At 35.9% G+C, this 23344-nt stretch overlaps 1 protein-coding gene across 7 annotated transcripts in view; it reads right to left on the bottom strand.

Moving 5' to 3' along the window:
- Positions 1-23344, bottom strand: part of Mxd (MAX dimerization protein) — a 376159-nt gene that overhangs the window by 9880 nt on the left and 342935 nt on the right. For all 7 annotated transcript variants that reach the window (XM_031988932.2, XM_031988934.2, XM_031988936.2 and 4 more), the window contains exon 7: positions 523-659. In XM_031988932.2, the coding sequence (XP_031844792.1) occupies positions 523-659 (137 nt within the window). The remainder of the gene's footprint in view (positions 1-522; positions 660-23344) is intronic.

Below are 23344 nucleotides of genomic sequence, written 5' to 3'. Positions count from 1 at the left end.
ATCGGAAGAATGCTTCTGAATAGATTTCCAAAACGTACGGTTCTAGAACTAACTCTCGACTGGTGGAAAGCGGGTGAAAATGATTTGCGCGGTTCCCTCGGAACGTGCCTGATCGTCGGTTTGAACTATTTACTTAAAATTCGATGCACTCTGGGCATGGAGATATTTTAAAACGATTTGTGATAATGAATTCGTCTTTTGTGCAATTTTGTTAGAACATCGCGACAGTTTAACTTTGAGGCTAATACGAAGTAGTTTACGAAGAATTAAATATTTTCAGAATTGAATGTTTTAAATAATTTAGATACTAAATTAAAATACGAATTTTATTAAATGGCAGATGTTACTGGGAAAATAAGTAATGGTCAGAGAAATGTGATAGAAACGATATGGCAAATAATATGAATAATAAGTAATCAAGATTTATGCATATATGAATATAAATTTTAAGGTTCGGTGTTGGAAAATGGATTTGATTTTGGGGCATAATTTTATTTATCATTTAAAAATGCGACTGCATACCTAAAGATTGTCCATCATTTCGGAAAGGGTCAGCCTGGAGGTGGACATTGCGACGCCACTGTCGCTGCTGCTTTGCACGCTGCTGTGATCATCGGTGTCCGACTGGTTGCTCGTATAACCGATCACGTCTACTTCATCTGTAACAAGGAAAAGAAAGAATATAAATTAGTATAGAAGCTTTAAACTGCAAATCATTTTTACATTTAATATTAAATCTATCTTTTCACATATAATATCGAGTCATACTTGTGAGGAAATTCTCAAATGGAAGTTACAAGAATGTCACTCAATTATTTTGGGTTCAAATTATATGCCATTTTTTTATTATTAATTGATATGCTTTTAAGTAACTATGGGTATATATGAATTAGGAATGTTTCTTTGTGTATTAGTGAATTATTAATGCCAAAATTATCCTAGCAAGCGTAGTTACAAACAGAATCATAGGACAAAAAATTAAAAATTTACGAACATTATCCATTTTAATATAACTCTCTATTAAGTTGGAATATCGGTAACTTTTCAAGAAAAAATCCAAAATTGATCTATCCAGGAGATGAGATATAGTGTTTCGTACATCATCAAGTAAAACTAAACGTGACTATTAATATTCTACACTTAAAGTCTGCGTCATAAAATGGCACTACTTTTAGAATGATTTGGTAGTTACTGTAGTATAATATTCACTTCAAGGACAAGACACACGAAATCTCAAATTTTGTTTGACTAACTGTAAAGGCCATTTTAAAGCCTCGATCCCCGTCATAGGAATTTAAACGAGGAAGCCTCGGAGCTAACTCACGACCTTAAGAAACGTCCCAACTCAAATTCAGTCGCTTGTAAAAGAAGACTGTGAATAGTGAAAAGCAGACACACAAATATTCTGAAAGTTTGTACACTTACAAACAGTCTGGATACATTTTCTGTAGATACTGTAGTCAAACAAGTATGTCATGAATGTTTGTAATACGTGTCCATACTTAGACTGATACTATAACGTAACTATCCATGACGCGAAGTAAACTATTTGCCACTGTTTGTCCTGTGTACATATTTATACATTTTTGAACAAACACATAACAAAAATTCGTTTCTGGATACGTAAACTTTTAGTTGAGAATTGTAAATCTTTGTTTAATATTAAGTTTAAATAGTTATCGAGTGTTCGAAAATATTGTAAGAATGTTAACAAGCAATTTTGGAATTTTATTACACAAGGAGTTTTTTTATTACGAAAGAAGTATCAAATACTAAATGACATTGACTTGAAATGTAAAAATAATAAGAATGAGTTTATTGATATTTTACGTAACTTTTACTGTAATATCTACATAAATAAACATATTTAACAGTTTTTCATAAAAATATTATGATTTTAGTAATTGTGTAATGAAAAATCTTAATTTTTTATCCGTCTAGTACTTTTAGTCTCGAAAGTCTACGGGCAATGTATATAAGTGTGTAAACAGTAAAATATTAAAAGTAAGCCGCACTAGTCTACGAACTGTTTGCGAACAGTCTACAGAACTACACGACATCTACATATTCTGCATACATATGCCAGCAGACAATGTTTGTAAGTGCAAACGAGGATTAACGCACTGCAGATGAAACATTTTGTTGCTGATCAAAATTTTACGTCAAATATTATTGAAGTATTTATAATTTATTAGTAATTACAAATTATTTTTATTACGTACATTTTTAAAACAAATTTCGTAATATGTTAATTTTCTCAACTTTAATAAGACAGTACTGTCGTCCCATGAATTAAAAAAAAAAGTTTTTCGTATAGTTTATTTCGAAATCGCGCAGAAAATTGAACTATTTAGTTTTATTAGGTTTTCAAAATTTTATTTATAAAATATCCCTTCTAAAATCTTGCAATGCAGAAATGAAAACCTCAATAAATGAAAACTGTGAAAGAAATCAATATATGCGGTAATCTTGGTTCAATATTTATCTATTGAAGATATCTCGTCGAAGATACGTCAGTTCAAGCAGAAAGGCTGAAAATGAGACTAAGACTATTTGCAATTTGTGCAATGTACCATTATGTAACAAATCTTATCCAGGATACTATATTTCAAAGTTGTATTGATACATTACAATTTTATAAATAATTTTATAACAGTTGAAAAACAATCAATTCTTGCAAAAATTTACTTAAACATTATGTGTACATCAGTGATGTTAGATCCATTTTGTATTTCGTATTTTTGATAAAACATTCAGATTTAGTTATTCCAAAAACATAAGTATACCAAACTCTATGGAAATCCTTTGAAACTATGCATTCTAGCCAGGTTGTCGTCAAAAATTGAAAACCACTCAATCTTTACAAAAATTCACTTGAAAATTATGTTTATATCAGTAATATTAAATCCGCCATTTTGTATTTTGCATTTTTCATGGAATATTCAGACTTAACAACTCAAAACCCATAAGAATTTTGGCCAGTTTTCCTCCGTCGCACAGTGCGGCCGAACAGTCGTTTCCTGGACAAAACTCAATAACTTAAAAAGTATGAGTGATACTTTCTTTATATTTTCGTTTATATTATGGGGATATTATGAAGTTTTTTCAATGGCAATGGATACTTTGCGTTTCGATTCCAGCGTTATATAAACCGAGAAACGGAATTTATTTACACAAAATTGTTAGTTTTCAAATGAAAATCATTTTATGTAGCAGGGACTACTTAGCAACGCATTGGTAACCTTCAATTTTCGCTTTGCGAATAGTCGAATGTTAGGGTTTTGTCCAGAGGCGATCGCACTTTGCGCTGCGGTCCTCAATATCCTCGGCGCAGATTTTCGCGTGTGCCAAGAGAGTTTGCTGTAAAAAGAGCCCAACGCGTTCTCTCTCAATAAAGAGAAAAAGAAAAAAAGAATTTCGCCGGCTGCACACGCAGGCGTGGAACTCGAGAACAGCAAACAATTTGATATACGCCTGGGGCAGCTGCCGGGAACATATCCGGCGCGAAAGGTCGAAGGTCGCTCGATCGGCGTGAAACTAGTTTAACGAGGCTTTGACGCGGCTCTTCTCGTTCGTCGCGGGTTACGATTCATAAAATTTCGGGGCAAACTCCTTTCTGCCTCGGCACGAACCGTCGGCTACGGGTCAAGGAGATGCGCGATAAAGGACTGGCGAATTTTTTTCGATGCTCTTCCGCGTACCGAAGATACGATTTTCCTTTTTCCTCGAGCGCTATCTTCCGCGCGACAGTAAGCTACTTTTAGGAGATACTTTTATGGCATCATTTCTAAAGGAACTCTGCGGCGATATGGAGGTCCTGGTGTATCGGGAAGGACGCTGATCTTTCGGTAACGGGAAAATAAAGCTGCTTCTTTTCGAGGGATGGGTTTACCGAAGGTTAAGGTTGAAATTAAGTTTAAACCTTTCGCCCCGAATGGTATATTACATACATTTATTCTACACATTTACAGTTATCAATAGACAAATGATATTTCATTGAAGCTTGAAAGAATTGAATATTTATATACGTCAAACTTTGTTTAACCCGTTCGTTCCGAAATGTACACGTTTCAATCACGTATACTCGTATTGTCAAACACCAAATCAAACAATAAAAACGAGATAAAGACACATGAAAGCCAACTAAAACCCCTTGACGACATTCGCCCGCGAAGGTTAAAATTAGTGCCGAATTCCTAACTCTTCTTATGATCGCGAAAAATTAGATTTCCAAAGAAAAATTTGGTTTTAGTGTATTGTTAACACCCATAGGCGCCCGCAAAATATCGTCAACAATTTCAGCGAAGTTTGCTTAGATCGCACACAAACAAATTCTAATTCCACAATCACATCTTCCGTTAGTTACATGTTATAGAAACGTGATTACTTCATATTCGTTTAATTTACTTCAATTCAGTGCTTCGATGGTTTCAGTGCACTGTCTTAGAACAGCATTCTGCCGCAAAATTCCGCCGTAGCGAAGGGGTTAACGCGTCAACGGGAGCCCGAGATTTGGCCGTAATTCACGGCGCGAGGGCAGCGTCGAAACGGCGCGCGGTACCTACCGGGGCCGACAAAATGATAAATAACCGGCGGTAGGGAGGGCCCCGGGGGCTCAATACGATCGAATAATTCGTGTCATACGGTAATACTGTTCGCGGGGCTTTTCGTGAGATAATTTAAAAAACGCAGGTGCGCGGGATGCGCGTAGTAAATTGTAGATGCGATCAGACAGCTGCGGCTCATAAATATAAGCGGGTAACAATCCCCGATTCGAGACCGTCCGCGCGCGAATTCCGCTCCACCAGGATCGATATATCGAGCCCCGCGTCCCGTGACCAGCGTATACGTATACACACGCGCGTGCTTCGCGCGCTCTCTGCCCCGGTTGTCCAATAATACGAAGCGTTGTCCAATTTTCGTATTTTACCGGATCCATGAAAGCGACCGTCGAATATTGTCCGCATTTTTTCCCCTCGTTTTTTCCTCTCCCCCCTTTGCCCCTCGGACACCCCTTTCGTTGTACTCGTTGATTCCGCGATCTCCCGGTTTCATCGATCCTCTCACCCCTATTCCTAGCTTGAAGCTCCGCTGGATCCACAATTGACGAAAAATACGACCTTCCCGGAAACGTTTTCGATAATTTTCTTCGGTTCACGCCGGACACACTTAACGCCGGGGTTTAATTAAAGTAACACGGGGATGAAGGGGTTGCAGCTACCACGCGCGGAACGAGCTTGTTTTTGCACGGAAGCTGCGGAAATGAACAGGTTCGCGGCTACAGGGGTGTACTGTATTTAGGCGGCTGTTCTGGGGATTTTCGAAGCTCGTGGAAGATGTCAGGGGATGTTCGGGGTGTACGAGGCTCGTCGTAAAGCCTGTGATTACTGATTCCGTGGGATTGTGGCGGTATTGGTGACTTTTTTGGGTGTTCCGTTGCGTCTGTTTCTTGGTGTTGAATGGTTGGATAGCTTCTTGTTCTACGATTTATTCGTGAACTGCGATTGATATAAGGTTTGGGTACCGAAGAAGTTCGTCGGGGTTCTTAAATTGAAGTTTAAATATAGAGAACGCTTTTATGAAATTACTTCATTTTATAAATACTATATAAATACTATAACACTATATTTACCAACGGCGTAAATATAACTTACTGTTAATATGACTTTCGTTCATTAAAATCGTGAGATATTAATTGAAATTGGATCTCGATTCATTGCTAACAAGAAAATTGCACGAACTTTTTCTGGTACCTAATAGTTTGCTGTCTGTAATTTATTGAAGAAAAAGAGGAACTCTAAATATATTCTATGAATATATTCGCTGTACAGTATAATTATTCACAATAAAAGAATAATGTATAATTTGAATTTATGGAATTAAGTAATATTTTTGCTGGTTAAATTTTGTTTAAAATATTCGACAGGAGTTTGACACGCTATTATGAGGTAAGGGACTAATCTCGTTACTAATCTGATGATTAGTAATAGTATAGTTACGTATATGTGTGTTTGTAATTTAATTTTAGTTGTAATACATTGTCAATTAAGGGAAGGTTTTATATTTTTCTTGACAACGTGTTGTCTTTTGATTTTTAGTTTTCTTTTTTTTCTTTCGTTTATTTACTTTATAGTCAAGTTATAGATAATAAAGAATTATGCAAGTAAATAAATATTTATTATTTAAAACATCTTTTATTTATAAGAGTTTTAATTTGAAGTAGTTACTGCACAGTCACTGAAATTATAAAAACGTTGCTCATTAAGTTATTCAGTGAATTCATTTCTTTGTGCAAATATAATAATACAAATCGAGAAACTGAATCTGTTTAACTGTTCGGTAGTTTCAACGTTAGAGGAAACTCAAATTAACCCATTACGCGGAGAGGATGAGTTAATAAATCTTCATTTATGTTTAACTTCATTTTCCAGTAACTTATTTTATTTCATATAAACCCATTTATTTGATTTATATATTATTTACTTAACTGATAATTATTTTATTAGCGCAATACGACTGTTGAAACGCAGAAACGTTTGCCATAATAATTTTACTCGTCCCGAGGTACGTCTTTGCAAGCGTTTATGCTCGAAATATCACCCGGTTAACAGGTTAATGCGATCAAGTATAATATATACATTGGTTTTATTAGCGCTAAAACTGTCGGTGACAGGTATGAGTTTCTCTGTGAAATGCGCACCAGGACAACGGTTAATATATTGACAATTAACACGTTCACCGACGTGTCAGCCGATTGTAACCGAAATTGAAATTTTTGTTCGAGCCTCGTCACGACTGAAATATTTACACAATTCAATAATACAGGAATGGATTATCCTTATTTTCAGCTTACGATAATTTAACAGTTAAAACGTACAATAAATACACTACCATAAGCCAACAAAAAATGGTAAAAAATGGCAACCCTCGATCATTATTTATTTAACAGTTACTGAGAATTTTGTTTTAATATTATAACTTTTCAAATCATTTATTAGGGTTGATATATGTATAAACCTTATAAAGATTGTAATAAAACATATTTCTCTAATTTCTTCTGACATTCATTATAGTATTTCAGTGAAACTATTTATTTCCAAATCCATTTCGGATATTGAATATTCTTAGAATATCAATAATTCCAAAATAAGAAAACTAAAATCCGCTATATTGACGGCTACGGGAGTTTTAGTGTTAAAGGAACTGAAATAACTCAAATAAATGATTCTGGAATAACGATGCGATGCTATTACATCTTTCATCGTTACCTTTGGATCCACAATTACTTCCCAGCCCTTTTTAATCTCTCTTTGATCGTATAACTCAATTATATCATTTGAAATTCCAGTTGCCGCGGCGGAGCCTATTTACAGTGAAAAAAGAAAACAGATCCGTAAAGGCACGGAGCAAGAAAAAGAAGAAAAACTCCCAATGTAACTTTAATGAAGCCCGATCCATCAGGAAACGCGAAGCACCGCTTCACGTGGGCGATTACTCATTAAATACCGAAATTACGCATAGAGAAGAGGAAGTTGAAGGGAGCGCGGCGGAAGGGGTCGATAATTGCGCCCACGGCGGCACTCGATATCCGCCTAGGCCATGAAAATAGTCGATATTGAACCCGGTGATCAGTGTCAGGATGAAAACGGCCCTTAAGGCGGTCCGCGTCGCTGTGAACACCGCCGGGTCGGCTCGGTGTCTGTGAAATACAGGATGTTTCATTGGGGAGATCCCTTAGAAGTGGATTCTACACATGAAAATAATAATTTTCATGCATAAAAAGAATTCTAAGCTTTTATTAGGGAGTTTGTGAGTGAATATTTGATTTTGTATAGATACAGAATGTATGCATAAAGAAATGTTTAGGTGAATTTTCCTGTAAATTCTTAACTCTTGGTGTTTACTAAAATTATACAGATAATATTACTGTAACTGCAAGTATGCTACTCACTTATCTTAATTTTTGTTAATCTTCTGTATTATTTACTTGAAATTTTCGAGAATTTATTGTTTAGTAGCAGTAAAAGATTGGAAGGCGTAATGGAGGAATTGTGACGAAAAGCAACAGTAAAAGGTGACTAAGTTAGAAAAAGTTGGTATTAAATAATCACTTAAAGAATAGATAAAGTAGTTAAATCATATGGATAATAATAAAAAGAATAGGTAAAGTTGATGTTATATTATATCATGTTAAGTTTGAACCAACGTAACACTAGAAAATAAATCTGATTTCTAGACCAAAGGCTGAAGTGAAGTATCTACCTATCTATTAGCAAAAAATTATGCACAAGAAATTTAGCATCTGCTTTTACTTATACTTAATACTTACAATCATTTATGTTTCTTTATACATATAATTCATTTGAACGTTTATTGCATAGATCAACAGAAATTTTCTATAATTTAAAAACAAAGCCGATTGGGACATATGTTTATACGAACTTTTTTTCACTGTGTGTAGAATGCACTGCCAAGAGGTCTCCCCGATAAATTTGGGACACCCTGTATAACCGGCGTCGACACCCACGCCCTTCTCCAGGCCTGTGTCTGCGTGTCCGCATGTGTGCGCACGCGAAAGGGTGAAAAAAAGGGAGGAAAGGGCCAAGAACGGTAGAAGTACACTCGTGAACAGAGAGAAAGGGACGCGAACGTGGAAGAGAAACCATTCTAAAGGAGAAATTAAACAGAACGGAAACCGGAGGGACAATTCGAAGGGCGGAATGGGAGGAAAATGTTGAGCCCATACACGTTTCAGAAAAACGGTTCGTATGTTAAATGAAATGCTTAAGAGATAGGCACTTGTGACTGCAGTCACAGACTGCTGTGACGAAGATTAATTGATAAAACGACGTGCCTTAGTATTACGACGATAAGATATTATTGGAACCATAGAATTTTGAACGGAACTTATTTTATTTTATAATTAATATATAAATAAGAAGAAAATAATAAGACCTTTATCTGCAATTATTTATATAGACCTTTATCTTTATAATATGTCTATCAAAACAAATATATAAATACCATGATACAATTAGAAATTCCGTCACAATAATAAACATCGTTACGACACAGACAGATTGAAGTTAACAGAATTCAGAAGACAGCAAACTTACTTCAACGCACTAACACAAACTCTCCATATACTCTTCGTTACTTCAACATTGCATTAACCAAACTTGCAACAATGACGAACTTCGAATTATCAAAGTACAAGTCACGATAACTTTATAACATGTAAAAATCTTCAAAAACAATAAAACATAATGTTATCCCTTTACACCCGACTATCACCTTCGACACAACATTTCAAGCGGAATATTAAAATCTTCGATTGCAACCGTTCAATTAAAACATTTTTTAAAAAGCTTCGAAAGAGTAACAAAGAAATAAAAAATTTTCCATTAAAATTTCGTTTCCTCAAATACACTAAAAAGCGAATTCACATAGCCCGCGGCCTAACAACCGGCCAGCAGGTAGCGTCCAATTGAACGCAACCAGGGCTCGAAAATTAGCGAGCAGCGTCCCGTGTAACGGGACACGAACACGAAGCAACGCGCAGGAAGCCCGGCAGCGCAAAGAAAGGAGCACAGAACCGACTGAAGTAAAAAAGGAACGAAGAAATAAGAAAATAAAGGGGAAAAGGAAAAAAGGAAAGCGAAAGGGTAAGAAAAATCGTGGAAGGGACGTAGAAAAACGTTCACGGTGGCTGCGCCTATGCGCACTGCTTCGCGTACGAGTACGTATACATCTATTGTCGCATCCGGCCGTCGTCCTGGCACGGCTCGTATAAATTATCAGAAAGATTTTATCACCGTGCAGGTTTTACGGCCGCGGTGGCCGCGGCTGCGAGCGAAATAAGAGTATATTTCGCTGGCTGTTTCGCCTCCTTAGCGTAACGTATAGCCGCGGGCACAATGCGCGCCACCAATAAGAAGTGTTTTGTCGACGAAACAAGCTTGCCTGGTCCCAACGTTGCACGTGGAGGCGCGCGACCCGTGCTTTCGCGACCCTGTGTCACCGCTACGATAGCGGAGCTACGCTGGTTTCATGATGTGAAGCCAAAAAGAAGCTATATTTGCGTAAATAACGTATTAACACTAGAACCGTTCCAGTTAAAATGACTGGTTTCGGCTTTTTTGTTTCGCAATTATTGACACATTGTATGCGGGAAACGTAAAAGTACTATCTTCATATACCGTAGTACTAAAGTACTAAATAAATACTTGTATAACTTCATTAACATTTTTGACAAAAGTAGATAGTTGATTCCTTTTGCGTATGATTGGAAGTATTTCTATTTGCAATGGAAACTCTCGAAAATATGTTGAATAATAGAGAAATGAATTGAATGTAACTGATATAAGTTGAAATGAACAAAATGGCCCGCAAGCAATGTGTTAATATCTTAAAAGTATTGAATATTCGAAATGACTTTGAGAACAAATAGTTTCACTTGAATACTATGATGAATATCCTGAAGAAACCGAAAGTAATCTATTGTTACAATTTTTATAGGGATTACATATCAATCGTATTAAATGTTCGGTACTTCTAATGTTAAATACAAATTTGCCCAACTACACCAAAGGAGAGAAGAACTGTATTCCCCTCAATTTACCCGATCTGGCCACACTGCCGCTATCCAACCCCTAGCTACGCGCTCGCCGTCCCTGTCCCGCGGGAGCGACACCCGCGACACACGGAACCACCACCAATCATCTTTCGTGCCGTAGTTTGTCGGTTTCCTAAGGGCAACGGGAAAATTTGTCGCTGGCATACGATATACGAGCTTGTCACGGAAATAAGCGGTCGAATCTTGGGAATTTGTCCTACGAGCCTTACGCGGCATGGAAGCTGAAACTCTCTCCTTTCTTGAGATCCGAGCTGCTTTTTGTAAATTGTCGTCACGTTTCTTAGGACTTTGGTCCTGTTTACCGGGGTATTTGATGTCGGGAATGGTTTGTTTGAGTGGAATCATTTATTTGTCAGTGGAAGGTAGTACTTCGTTGTTGCATCATTTTGGGGGTAGTTTGGGAGATAATTGAAATTTTGATGGTTTGTCTGGTGGACGTTTGTAGAGTTTTCGGATTTTGGATATGGATTGTGGAGGACTGATGGGAGGGAGAACTTAGATTGTTTATAAAGAATTTTATGACATGTTTAGTGTTATTTGAGGTTGTAAAATGTATTATTGTAACATTTTAGTATTTTATTGTATTGATGGAATGAGGAATCAAAAGTACTACAAGTGGTCTATTTTTTAGAGAATATTTAATTTATTTGTGTGGAGAAATACTTAGGTATACGAGTGGTGGAAGGAATCTTTAAAATTAGGGTGAGGAATATATTTGAGGAGATTATTAAAAAATTAATGAAATTAGAAAAAGAATTTTAATTGTATCTTTTGAATTGTGATTTCGTCTACTTAATCAGGTTTTAGAATCGTTTAATTATTTTTAAATAAGATGTTAATAATAAATTTGTAAACAATTTTATAGGATATATATAAAAAGATTGATAATACTTCACACCATGGTAGGACGGACATATTCGTAATGTATAATCCTAACATTCAGTGTCTTGAAAATTGTTTAAGTTGTAAACTCAGTTCGAGTCTGTTGGGACGACACTTCTCCGACCGCAAGGGTAACTTCGGAACTACGTCACCACCCATGTATAAAACATTTCGATCCCTACGCAAAAGCCAAATTGTAGCAGCCATAGTCGATGAACTTCGGCCAATTAGTTTTGTAAATGGTTTCGAATGAAGAAGACGTAACTTCTCGCACAAAATTATATTCGAAAAGTAAACTTTCTAACTAAACGTTCATAAAATCCTCCCTTTATCCCTTTTTAATTCCATGGATAACGAAATATTTCTATTTATTATTAGTTTTATTAAATAAAACATAAATTGTGATATAATTGTAAATATGTAACGGAATCTTATCAAAACATTTTATTTTTATGTGGGACAATGATACAAAGAACGCACATACTTTTTACAATGAATACAAAGAATTAATTTGATTAAGAAAATATTATTTAAGATTAATTCGTGAATATCACCGTATACGAGATACGATCAAATACATTCAATCTTATCTTGCACCTACTAATTTAAGTGTCCAGTGACTTACGGACTTCCTATTTCACCTCTGACGTGACATGGCAATTTTTCCCTATTAAAGACATGTCACTGTTGACGTGACATTTTTCACATAGGCACCAAGTAGAGCGACGACTTAGGGGTAAGTTCGAAGAAAAACTCTAACATCTGATAAAACTTCATTTCTTATAAGGGGTTACTTCAGGTAGAATCGAAGTCACGATAATTACATTGGAAAAGGTTATACCTCGGTGATTTCTTTAATCCTGATACTTCAAATATATATTTAAAATTTCTTGATTTAATTTCAGCTTTTGGTTAATCCTGTGTTAAGTTTAATAACAAGAAAGATGTAATAATACATCATTATTCATAAGTGCTTTAATAAGAAAACTTTACATTAAACATTGTGCTGTATCATTATTAACTCTCAAATGTCGATGAGTATATTCTGACCCAGATTTTTAAAGACTTCATTTAACCTTTTACTTATCTGTGTCTAACTTGCAGTTTCAACTCATTGTATAAGACTAAATAACAAGATCGATACGTCTCAAATAATTAAATTTCAAAAATACATTTAAAAATTAAAAATTTTTTTTAAATGTCCAAAACATTCTAAAAATGGTGAAGATTTTAAGCAAAATGTAACAAGCACAAATATTACTCGATTCTATTGAATCCAAACCAAGCATTCTTTTTCTCTTATCAATAATTATACCTCACAGAAAACATAGGCATAGAATATGTCCAGAATTGTTCTTTTGTTCTGATAAATCATTAATGGCAAAATAATTGTATCGATCATAGTTTGTATAAACCATATAGTAAGGAGTTAACTCCTTCTCCCTTAACATCGAGCCAGACTCGCAATAAAAATTTTAAACCAATTTCCACAAATCTAAATATTCTTCATTTATTTTCCATAAACAGAAATATCACTTGTCTATTATCAATCTTAAATCTTCATAGCAACTGTAGACACAGAATTAGCATAAATTATTTTCTTTTTCCAGCGTTAATCACGCTCTCAAAAATCCGATATTTGCATAACAACTCGCGAGTAAAGCTTACCGAACGCGATATCCAACGTGCCCGCAATCTTCGCGGGACGCTATATACCCGGCAGACATTTCTTACGTTTCGGAAGGGTCGTTTAAGGTTGGAGGCAAGCGTGCAACGTCGCGGTGGCGGCAAAAAGGGCCTGAGTTACCGAGTAATACTCCTTTTACCGAGTTCGCGGATCGCGGCGCGGCGCGCGGCGCAAAAAGCGGCGTCGTGCAACGAGAAAAGCCGCAGCCGTAATGGTATTATCGCGGTCGTGTAAATCAGCGATTTATAAGTGGGAGCGTAACAGCGACCGTAAGGAAAGAAAAAAAAAGAACGGAGAAGAAAAGGAAAGAAAGAGCGGCGCGATCCGTGCGACCGTAGAGTATCTCTTCCTTTCTCTCCTTCTCTCAATCTCTCACTTTCTTTAACTCTCCTTCTGTCTATTTCTCACTCTATTTGTGTCTTTTTCTGTTTCTACTATCATTATTTCTCTGTTTTTCTATCTCTTTCTCACTATTTCTTCCTCTTTTTCTACTCCCTTCATTTCTCTATCTCTTTCTCTATTTCTTTCTCTCTATCTCTTTCTGTTTTTCTACTCTCTTTATTTCTCTGTTTCTCCATTTTTTTCTCTTTTTCTACTCTGTTTATTTGTCTGTTTCTCTATCTCTCTCTCTTTCTCCGGCGAGGTTCAACGTACAATAAATCGAGTCGACGCTCCGGGATACGTATTCGTTTCGCCCGTGACGACGCCGGGGATACGCGGCTCTGAATTAATCGAACATAGACACCCGGTACGCGGGATTGTAAATATGATCGGCGGGGTTTAATCTTCGCGCCGTCGCGGAAACCGTTTCTCTCGCCGAAGGAAGCGGAACCTGCACGCCCCGGCTGCCTCTGGTTCGCGGCATGTGCGATTTATCGATACGGTTTCTCTTGGAAAAAGTCAAGTAATTTCTTATTTGTAACGAAGGTACCGGATGTAATGCTATCACCGGGCTTGTCGATTTGCTGCGATGTGAAATTGATACAGTGAATTTTCCTTTTTTTGAACGCTGCTGTTGACTTGTTAATAGAACAGTTTGTAGAATACAGGGAAAATTGGGGTTGTGTGTTATTTAAAAAAATAAAATGTTTTTATTATGTGTGGAAGCATTGTATTGAAGAATGTATTATGACATTTTTATTGTTTAACTATCAGTTCTTGGTGTCATAATGTTTTCACAAGTAAAATCAATAGATTTTGTAAATATGAATTTACATTGTTTAGTTTCCGACAAGGAGTGCTTCATTGTAGAATCACTGTGCATCTGAATTGTTGTACTGTAATATTTTGATTTATAATGTAAATTGTATGAATTGAAAGTGACGTATTAAAAATGAACATGTTGCTTTCTGAAATGAGTTATTTATTGCTGAATTACTTTTGAAAGTTTCGTTACTTAACAGTGTTGAGCGTGTTTATCGAGAAATTAATTTTATTTTACGTATGACAGATCAAGAATCCATCAAGTGCTTTGATACGAGAATTTCAAATATTCCTAGAGTGGAATTAGTCGCTTTGCTCCGCGAATGGTTCGTACTGCGAACGAAAATACAAGGGACATGAAAAAAGTGGAATATAAAATTCTATCTAGACGTCGATCTGATTAAAGAGCCTTTGGAACGTGTTGCCAGTCGTTTAAAATACAAGATTACTTTATTATTAGGCTTTCTTATCTCCACTTGATGAATAACGACGGTCGCAAATATGTTGATCGGAGATTCGATTAAGCCGACACGAAATTCGAGAATGTTAAAAGTACAACTGCTCTGATAAATCGCGGGCACACAAGTGAACTGCAGATTTCGCGCATTTAAAGCACACGCGAGTGTTTTAGATTCATTATACATAGTTAAGAACTTCGGGCGGTGTAATAAAATTCCTAGTTTATTTAAGATCCGATGGAATAGTTAATAGGTTAAGCGAGCTTGTGTTTGATTCCAATTTTTGCATTTAGTTAACGAACATTTACATTTGCATAAGCATTCAAGCTCTATTTGAAAATTTCTGTTCCTTGTAAATACAAAAAACGAACGATGTTCACTCTGCGAAAATTTCATGATAATTAGTTTATCAGGCAGGCGAATTATAATGCGAATTATAATCAGACTGCAGAAATTTAAATAAATACAAGTTTCTATATTCTTACTTTCTTCCATAAATTAAAATTGATCAGAATATAGTTGATTCTTTTAAATATTCAACGATGTGCAAAACAAAATTGTCAGTGGATTGAATATTTTTAAACAAGTTCATTATATTAAACGTAAGCGTTTATAAAGTGTTTCTTCTACTCGTAAGAATATAGAACATTAAACCTTTTAAAGATTTTCATTTCATTTTGATTGACGAATATACTAATGAAACTCGATCGAACAGTTTTTCTAAATTTGATTGTTACAGCATTCATATCATTTCGTGTCACAATGAAAATGAATGCTACGGTATTCACCGTCGAACGTGTTCAACAAAAACACCGAATTTCCAGAAACAATCAGATTCAGAATATCGAAGTAACCACAGTGGGCTGAATCAGCAAAATAGATGACATTTTGCCAATAAGTCAACTATCCAGAACTGATATCTATCGGACATATAGTGGTACTCAAATATCTATAAACCTCGAAAACGAACAAATTAATGCAATTCAGAAAACATAATAGTTACAATAAACACCAAAAGTTAAACAATTGTAAAAGTACCATTTCCCGCAAAAGGAATTGCTTCATTCTACATGATCCCACGACGATTGTATCCAATACTTTTCCTCCGTGTTGGTCTTAAAATATTCAGTATACTTTCCCGATTAAAATCACACGTGCAAATGCTCAACTATACTGTTTATTATCTCTTAGAAAAATAAAGCTCAATAAACCCATGAAAATGTCACCTGTTTTCCCGATCCAGCCCACTGTGCGACTGTTTGCGACCGCGTTACCATACCAAGAAAACAACGCAAGAAAAAAAGACAGAGAAGAGGAGACGAACGAAGTCCGGCGCCATTACACGGAATCAATTTCTCGAGCGGGAGCCATCGATCACCGGAAGCGCTCGGTTTGTCCCGGAGACCGAGGTTAAAAGCGTGCTTCGTTTATCACGGGGAAAAATCCAGTCGCGTCCCGTCCAGCCGGCGAACGGACGTTCCTGCCGCAAGGCGGATCCCGGTACGGCGGGTCATTGACGTCGTAAAGAAGAAAAATGTTTTTTATTGCGCTGACGCCAGCATTGACATAACGGTGTTTCCCTTCGGAGGCGTGTATCGCGGCGAGGCGCGCCTCTCGCCTCGGCTGAGGTTTGTTCCTCGCGACCGAGAGCGGCTTGAAAATATTTTTAACGAACCGCACTGGGATTATTTTCGGTCGCTGACACACTTTACCGGCACAGGCAAGAGACAGCCACCCAGCGGAGGGGGTGAAGAGATGCAGGGCCGAAGAGGAAATCAAAGGGAGAGGAGAGCACTCTCGCTTTTTCTCCATTAACTCAGAGCTAGCGATGGGACTAACCGCATCGCAAGTTCTGCTCGAGCTTGGATAAACCGGTTCTGTAATATACTAACACTCTTTGATTTCAGTGATTGTTAACCCCCTAACGACCGACGTACTTACAAGGGAAGTTGTCGAACCCGGAAATTCCGAAAGTTATGAAACATTGTGTGTAAGTAGAGTACATCCCATACATTGCTTCTTTCCATATCAAATTGCACTTTTAAGGGGAAAAATTTGTCTTTCCCGTGGATAATCTTGAAAATGGTAAGAGATAGCGAGGAAAAAGTTTGAACAGAAAATACGTTGTTTTTTTAGGTTTGTAAAATTGTAAATTTCTTTGCGTCAATCAAACTCTTCAAAAAACGTTGAAAATTGCAATATACTAGGCTTGACTTAAAAAGAATCGTAATATATTAAGCTTGAGTTACTCTATTTACAGATGAAGTATTATAATTTTTTGAAAGAGAGTTCGATATTTATTTTATGTCTACGTTTACTGTAAACGTTAACAATTGATTACAGAATACTAATGTTTACTTTCTGTTTTTCAAAAAATAAATAACGCTTAGATTAGTTTGATATAGTTTAAAATTGTCAATAGGAGTCTGATACGAAATTATAGAGCAAAGGGTTAAAGATGATCTATTGATGGGTTGATAATGAACTTGGATTATACTTTAGGCTAACTCAGCTATAGAGTTAGTAATACCTTTGATCTGGATTAGTTATGATCTAGACTTATACCATTCGTAATTTGATCATCAGGCTGGTTGTATCTAACTTAGGCTTGGCCTAATTCTACTCCCGACTTGGACTGTAAGTAATGCAGTTATATTCTGTAGTTAATTCAGTTGGACTAGATCAAATATGGACATGGATTGCTGTTCATTCAATCGTATTATAAATCTAACTACAGGCTGAGGTAATTATGATACGAGCCTGATTTGAACCACATTGAGACTTGACCTAAAGTGTACTTAATATTAGCTAATGAACCTACAGAGTCTAAAAAGACTGAAGACTAAAACGACTGTATCTAATTAAACAAGGCTAGTTCTCGGACTAGACCTAACTTGGACATGAACTAGTCCTGAAACCTGATCTAAATTCAATTGGTAGCTCATCTAAACTTAATTCTGTTGTAATTTAATCTTAATCCTTACACTAGACCTAACTTGAGCATGATCTAACAAAATACATGACTTTAATCCAATTGGTAAATCATCTAAAAACTTAACTATATTGTAATGTAATCTTAATTTTCACATTAGACCTCACTTGGACATGGACTTGCACTGATACATGATCTAAATCCACTTGGTAACCCACATAAAAACTTAATTGTATTGTAATATAGTCTTAATCCTCATACTATACCTAACTTGGATATGGACCAGGCCTAACATACGATGTAAATCCAATTGGTAGCTGATCTAAAAACTTAACTATGTTGTCATGTAATCTTAATTTTTACACTAGACCTAACTTGGACATAGACTAGCTATGATATATGATCTAAATCCAATCAGAACTTGATTTAGACGTAACTCTGTTGCAGTTTAATCCAACTCTTTATAGTAGACCTAACTTGCACTTAGATTAGATTATATCTTAACAATAAACAATGTGGTAGTTGATCACTGGTACACGCGATTGACATTCAACGTGTAAAGCTTGGTCCCATCGCTAGTCCTCGATCTCGCTCGTCTCTGCCTCTCTTCACGCCTGCCCCTTCATCCCCGGCATCAGACTTGGCCAAACAAACGCGCGGCTATTGCGTCACGCCGTTAAGGAGTGCCTCCGGTTGTTTACAATTATTTTTGTCGTCGCTCGAGCGCGCGCGACGCCGTTGTTGCGAAGCGCCGCTCTAAAGATAGCGGATCCGCCATTGATCCCGGATGATGCGCCACGGTGCTTGCGAAATTTCGAAGTTTTTTTCACGTTTCGCACCAGGTGTGATGTAACGGAACGTTAATTCGCGGCGTAATGACGAAAGAAATTTTTTACATAACCCCTTGCCCTACGATTTATTTCTTAACTATGATCGATACAACCTTATGGTTAATAATTTATTAGCAAAAGAAAAAATGTTGATGCTTATTTTATGTCTGCGTTTACTCTAAAGATTAACGATTGATAATAAAGGAGATGTACTCAAATTCAGTTTAAAATTTTCGTCGCGAATCTGACACCAGATTGTATGTCAAGTGATTAATAACAGCAACCATTTTTTACTTTCTCCTTAGTATGTAGTTTCATCTTTCAAAATGTACAAAGTGAAATTTTAATGAGAGTGTTGTTGAAAGTGACTGACTAATGTGTCCGATCACTTGTAGATTAATCTACTTACAATTTTTACTTTTTCACTGTAGTCATTTTTATTTTATTATTGAGGAAAATAAAACTTGTAATTGATACTTGCGAATTGGAATGCAAGTAGAAATGACCAGTAACGATCAGACACCACGGCTATTGGATTTTGATATAAATAACTTAGGTTACAATTAATGCCTGTTATAATTTGAAGAATTTGGGTACGAATTATTGAAATAAATATCACTTTTGTTAAGAAGTCACTTGTAGTCTGCTTGAACTCACAATCACTGCTACTCACATTAATAAAAAACAGAAATACTAAAAAAATAACTAATTTATGTTACAATTTAACAATGCTCCTACCAATTTTCTATAATAATTTCCACGAAAATTATAGTGATGTTCTCCTGATTACTACGATTAAAAAATTATAGAAGTTTCGATTAGATTTAATACGAACCACACAATCATTTCCATCTCTAGCAAAACCACCACCAACTTTTCAAATTAACAAAACTAAATTTAAATTTATTCAATCACTCAAAAACATTCAAATAACATTTAAAAGCGAACCTTCTCCACTCACGAACCCATTACAAATTGTAAAACCACAATAAAACGAAACAGAACATTGCAATTTCAATGAATAAACTCTCTATTGTACCAACCAAATCTACCCCTCTAGTTTTCACATTTGCCAAAACAATTGAATAATTAGCGAATTAATTTTTTTCTAGCAATTCCCATTCAAAATGTGCGCGATCATGTAAAAGAAAAACCAATGGAAATTCCAATGGACTGAACACGGTTACTTGAACTCCCGACTTCTGGGAAACAGGACCATAAAAACAGATGAATTTGCATGAACGCCGGCGAACGGCTAATAATAATAATCGATTTTACCATTTCATGGCTGGCCATTAACGTCCGCTGAAATATGAATTGATTAACAATGCGCGTCTGTGATCAACGGAAGTCTCAATTTGTAAAACATCGATCGGCAAGGGCAATTAATTAGATGGGAGTGTTTAATCGGTTCCCGGCGAGGGTTTTCATACGGAAAACTCGAGCGTTTCCGAGCGGCTCGTCGTTGAAACGAGCGCCGGCCGACGCTTCGAGTCCGATAGTTCGATCAAGTTTTGCGATACCTCGGTGTTATTGCCCATAAAAATATCTATGGTAGGCGGCGCGCGGCGGACTTAAGTGACTCGATGACACGTTTAACTCGTGCCCTTTATAGTGGCCGCCATAAATATAAAAACGATCGCCGAGAAATATTCGAATATTTTTATGTTCTTTTGTACTCTCGTCCTGAAGAAAGTAGAGGAGTAAAAAGCTTAGCTGTTGCATGAATATTTAACGAAGACCTCCTATCTATCGATAAACATTTTGCCCCATAGAAAGAAGTATTCTTGTGCAAGCGTGCAGCTTTAAAATGTAAAAGGATAGTTCTTTTTTTTTCCTTTTTTTCCTTTTTCTTTTTAGTACTTTCCACAAAGCAAAAACTATTTTCTTATTATTGGTTTCGGGGTAAAAATAAACTGTTATTATAACGAAGAAGGTAATAATGAAATAATAATGAAATAATCATTACACGGTAATGAAATAAGGACGTTACGATTTAATGGTTAATTAGTGATTTTAATGATGACTGGAAATACTGTGACATGAATTAGGAAGGAGAAATGGAAATTGTTTGTTGAGATTTATTTCTTTATATTATATTGATATGTGCAGTATAGTATTAAGTTGTTCTATTATATTCGGTTTCTGTTTTACTATTAGTTTCACGTAGCAATGAAGCCAAGAGTATTGAGTTTAGAAAATTACAAGTTTGTTTTTATTAACTAGAGTTACGTACATTTGCAATGAGTCACAATTAAATTATTAGGATCAGAACATGTTTATGGTTGCATTAGAAATTTATTTATGTTACAACGTAATGCAATGAAATACAATTAAAATTTACGGTTTATTTCCTAATTCAATAAAATTCTTAACACGGCAAATAAATACCAGCATAACACGTGACTATAAAATCCTTAACAGAGAAAATAAATTCCGACTTAACACCTAGCTATAAATTAGCTCGCGAAAGACTGCATTTAGATAGGGATGTGTAGACTATTATTATCAGTTTACTTTAATTATCAGGTAATAGATGTCGAATCTACATTTCACACAATACATATCTATATATGTATTATATACTTCTGTACACAATTAGTGCAACTACAAATAATCTTTATGTTACTACCATACATATATTATAAAACAAACATCCCCAAAATAATGAATAAATAACATTTATACTTTTATATTCATATTTAGATGCAAATAAATCTCACAAAGAAATCTTCTTCAAATAAAACAACCACATTTACTATAATAATTAATCAAAGGTAACATTACAAAGGCCTAATATATTCCAACAACTAATATTACACAAAAAAATAGAAACATATAGAGAAAAAGAAATGCATCACAGTTCATTCTTCATTTGCAAAAATTGTCCCTTCGTCTCGAAACTGTAACAGTTCCAAGGAATTCAAGAACCAGAGATATAAAATTTCCTTAAATATTTTCAGGTTGACTGTCACGAAAATTTCAAGCGTTGTGTATAGTAACACTTATTCTTCCATAACAAACGCAAATGGTATTCGAAATAATAATTTGATATCACAGTATTCGTATCACACTATTATCTCTACACTTATATTACCAAATATTTTTATTCGACGTCAAGTTTCTTATTGTACTTTTCAAGGAATCTGGAAGCTCTTTTGCATAAAAAATGAAATATTGATCGTCACAAAATATGTGACGTTGGCAGCGAACGTGTTAAGAAAGTTCTGTGAACATAGTTGCCGGAGAAAATCCTAATATTGAATATAATTGTACTATTGATAAATCATGTTGTTATAATTAAACATTTGTGAAATTTATTTTGCAACCTTGCTCAGGCTTAACGCTATTGACTGGCGGGACTCTCGCCGGTATCCAGCTGGAACGACGATTCCGAGCCGTGAATCAGAACGCCATCTCTTCCCATTGGAAATGGGAAGGAGCAACAGTATTCCCGGCGTTCCCGTCCCAGTGGGGCCATCGAGGACCGCAATGAAATGTTTATAATGGCGCAAATACACGCGTGCGATCCGAATGAAATCCCAAACTCGTTTGTATGCAAATTCGAGACCCCTATCTTTCTCCCTCCTCCATTCTCTTTCTGCCTATACCCTTTTTCTTATCTTTCTCCCCCCACTCTTGAATTATTTCCTCCACCTTTTCTGCTTTTTCTTTCGGAATCTTTGTTCCTTCCACTTCGCGGTTGCACTTCACGGTAATTAAGCCCTGCTAAGCTGTGGTGCCGTGTTTCACCGTTTCTTAACAGAAGCTATCGCAATTAATTGCCGTTCGTCGATTCCAGCGAATTCCCGCGTGATTTTTGCCGGTTTAAATGCGCCCAGTCGATTGATGAGTCGATTTCAGTGTTAGTTGTTTCGTGGATGCTACGTTCGGCAGGGAGAGGGGCTGGGAACGGAAATTGGGGCGCGACGGGGTGAGCATTGTAACGTTCAGTTAAACTGTTGAGACGAGTTAAGCTGCCGGGTTGGAACAACTTCTATCGCGAGGAATTGAAACCTTGGGATAAATGTATTGAGAGGTTTATCCGTTGTTTGGTGTGTTTTTATTGTATAGTGTAAGGTTGCAGTATTGCAACTGCGATAATAGGGTGTATTTATTAATCCGTTGCACTTGGAAGTATTTCGTTAGAAATATTTAAGGTTTTCTGACGAGATAAAGACGATGTTTTTTGACACTAAGTCGAAGAGAAAGCACACGTCAATGGAGGAAGAAAGTTAATTTATTAAAATACTTCATACATTGATGCATTGTACAAAGTTTAATATTAAGTATCAACTTTTATAGTTTTACTGTATTAAATCGAGTGACTGAGAGTCACCTCTCGAGTGCGAAGGGTTAATAGACTTTGGATTTTTATGTGAATTAAAATTTGTGGGGGTGAATAGACGAGAAGGGCAACTGGAAACTGAATAAATTAAAGGAAAACTTATTAAGGTTTTTATTTTTCTATACTTCATTCAGTGACATGTCGAAAAATAAAGTTTGTTTAAAAAGTATCTTCGAGTTTAAGATCCTACTGTGTATTGATCGTTTCAAATATTTTTGATGTTCCACGTCTAAGTTCAAAGTTTAATTAAATACTATAGAAATATAAGAAGTATCAAGAAGAAAATAATTTATTGAAATAAAATTTAATAATTTCATTTGCTCGGTAATCTCAAAAAGCAAGTTGCACGTTCCCCACTTTATAATTGT

Source organism: Nomia melanderi, chromosome 13 (assembly GCF_051020985.1).
Source record: "Nomia melanderi isolate GNS246 chromosome 13, iyNomMela1, whole genome shotgun sequence".
Classification (NCBI taxonomy): Eukaryota; Metazoa; Arthropoda; class Insecta; order Hymenoptera; family Halictidae; genus Nomia; species Nomia melanderi.
Note: the sequence above shows the minus strand (reverse complement) of the source record. Positions and strands in the feature narration are given on the sequence as shown.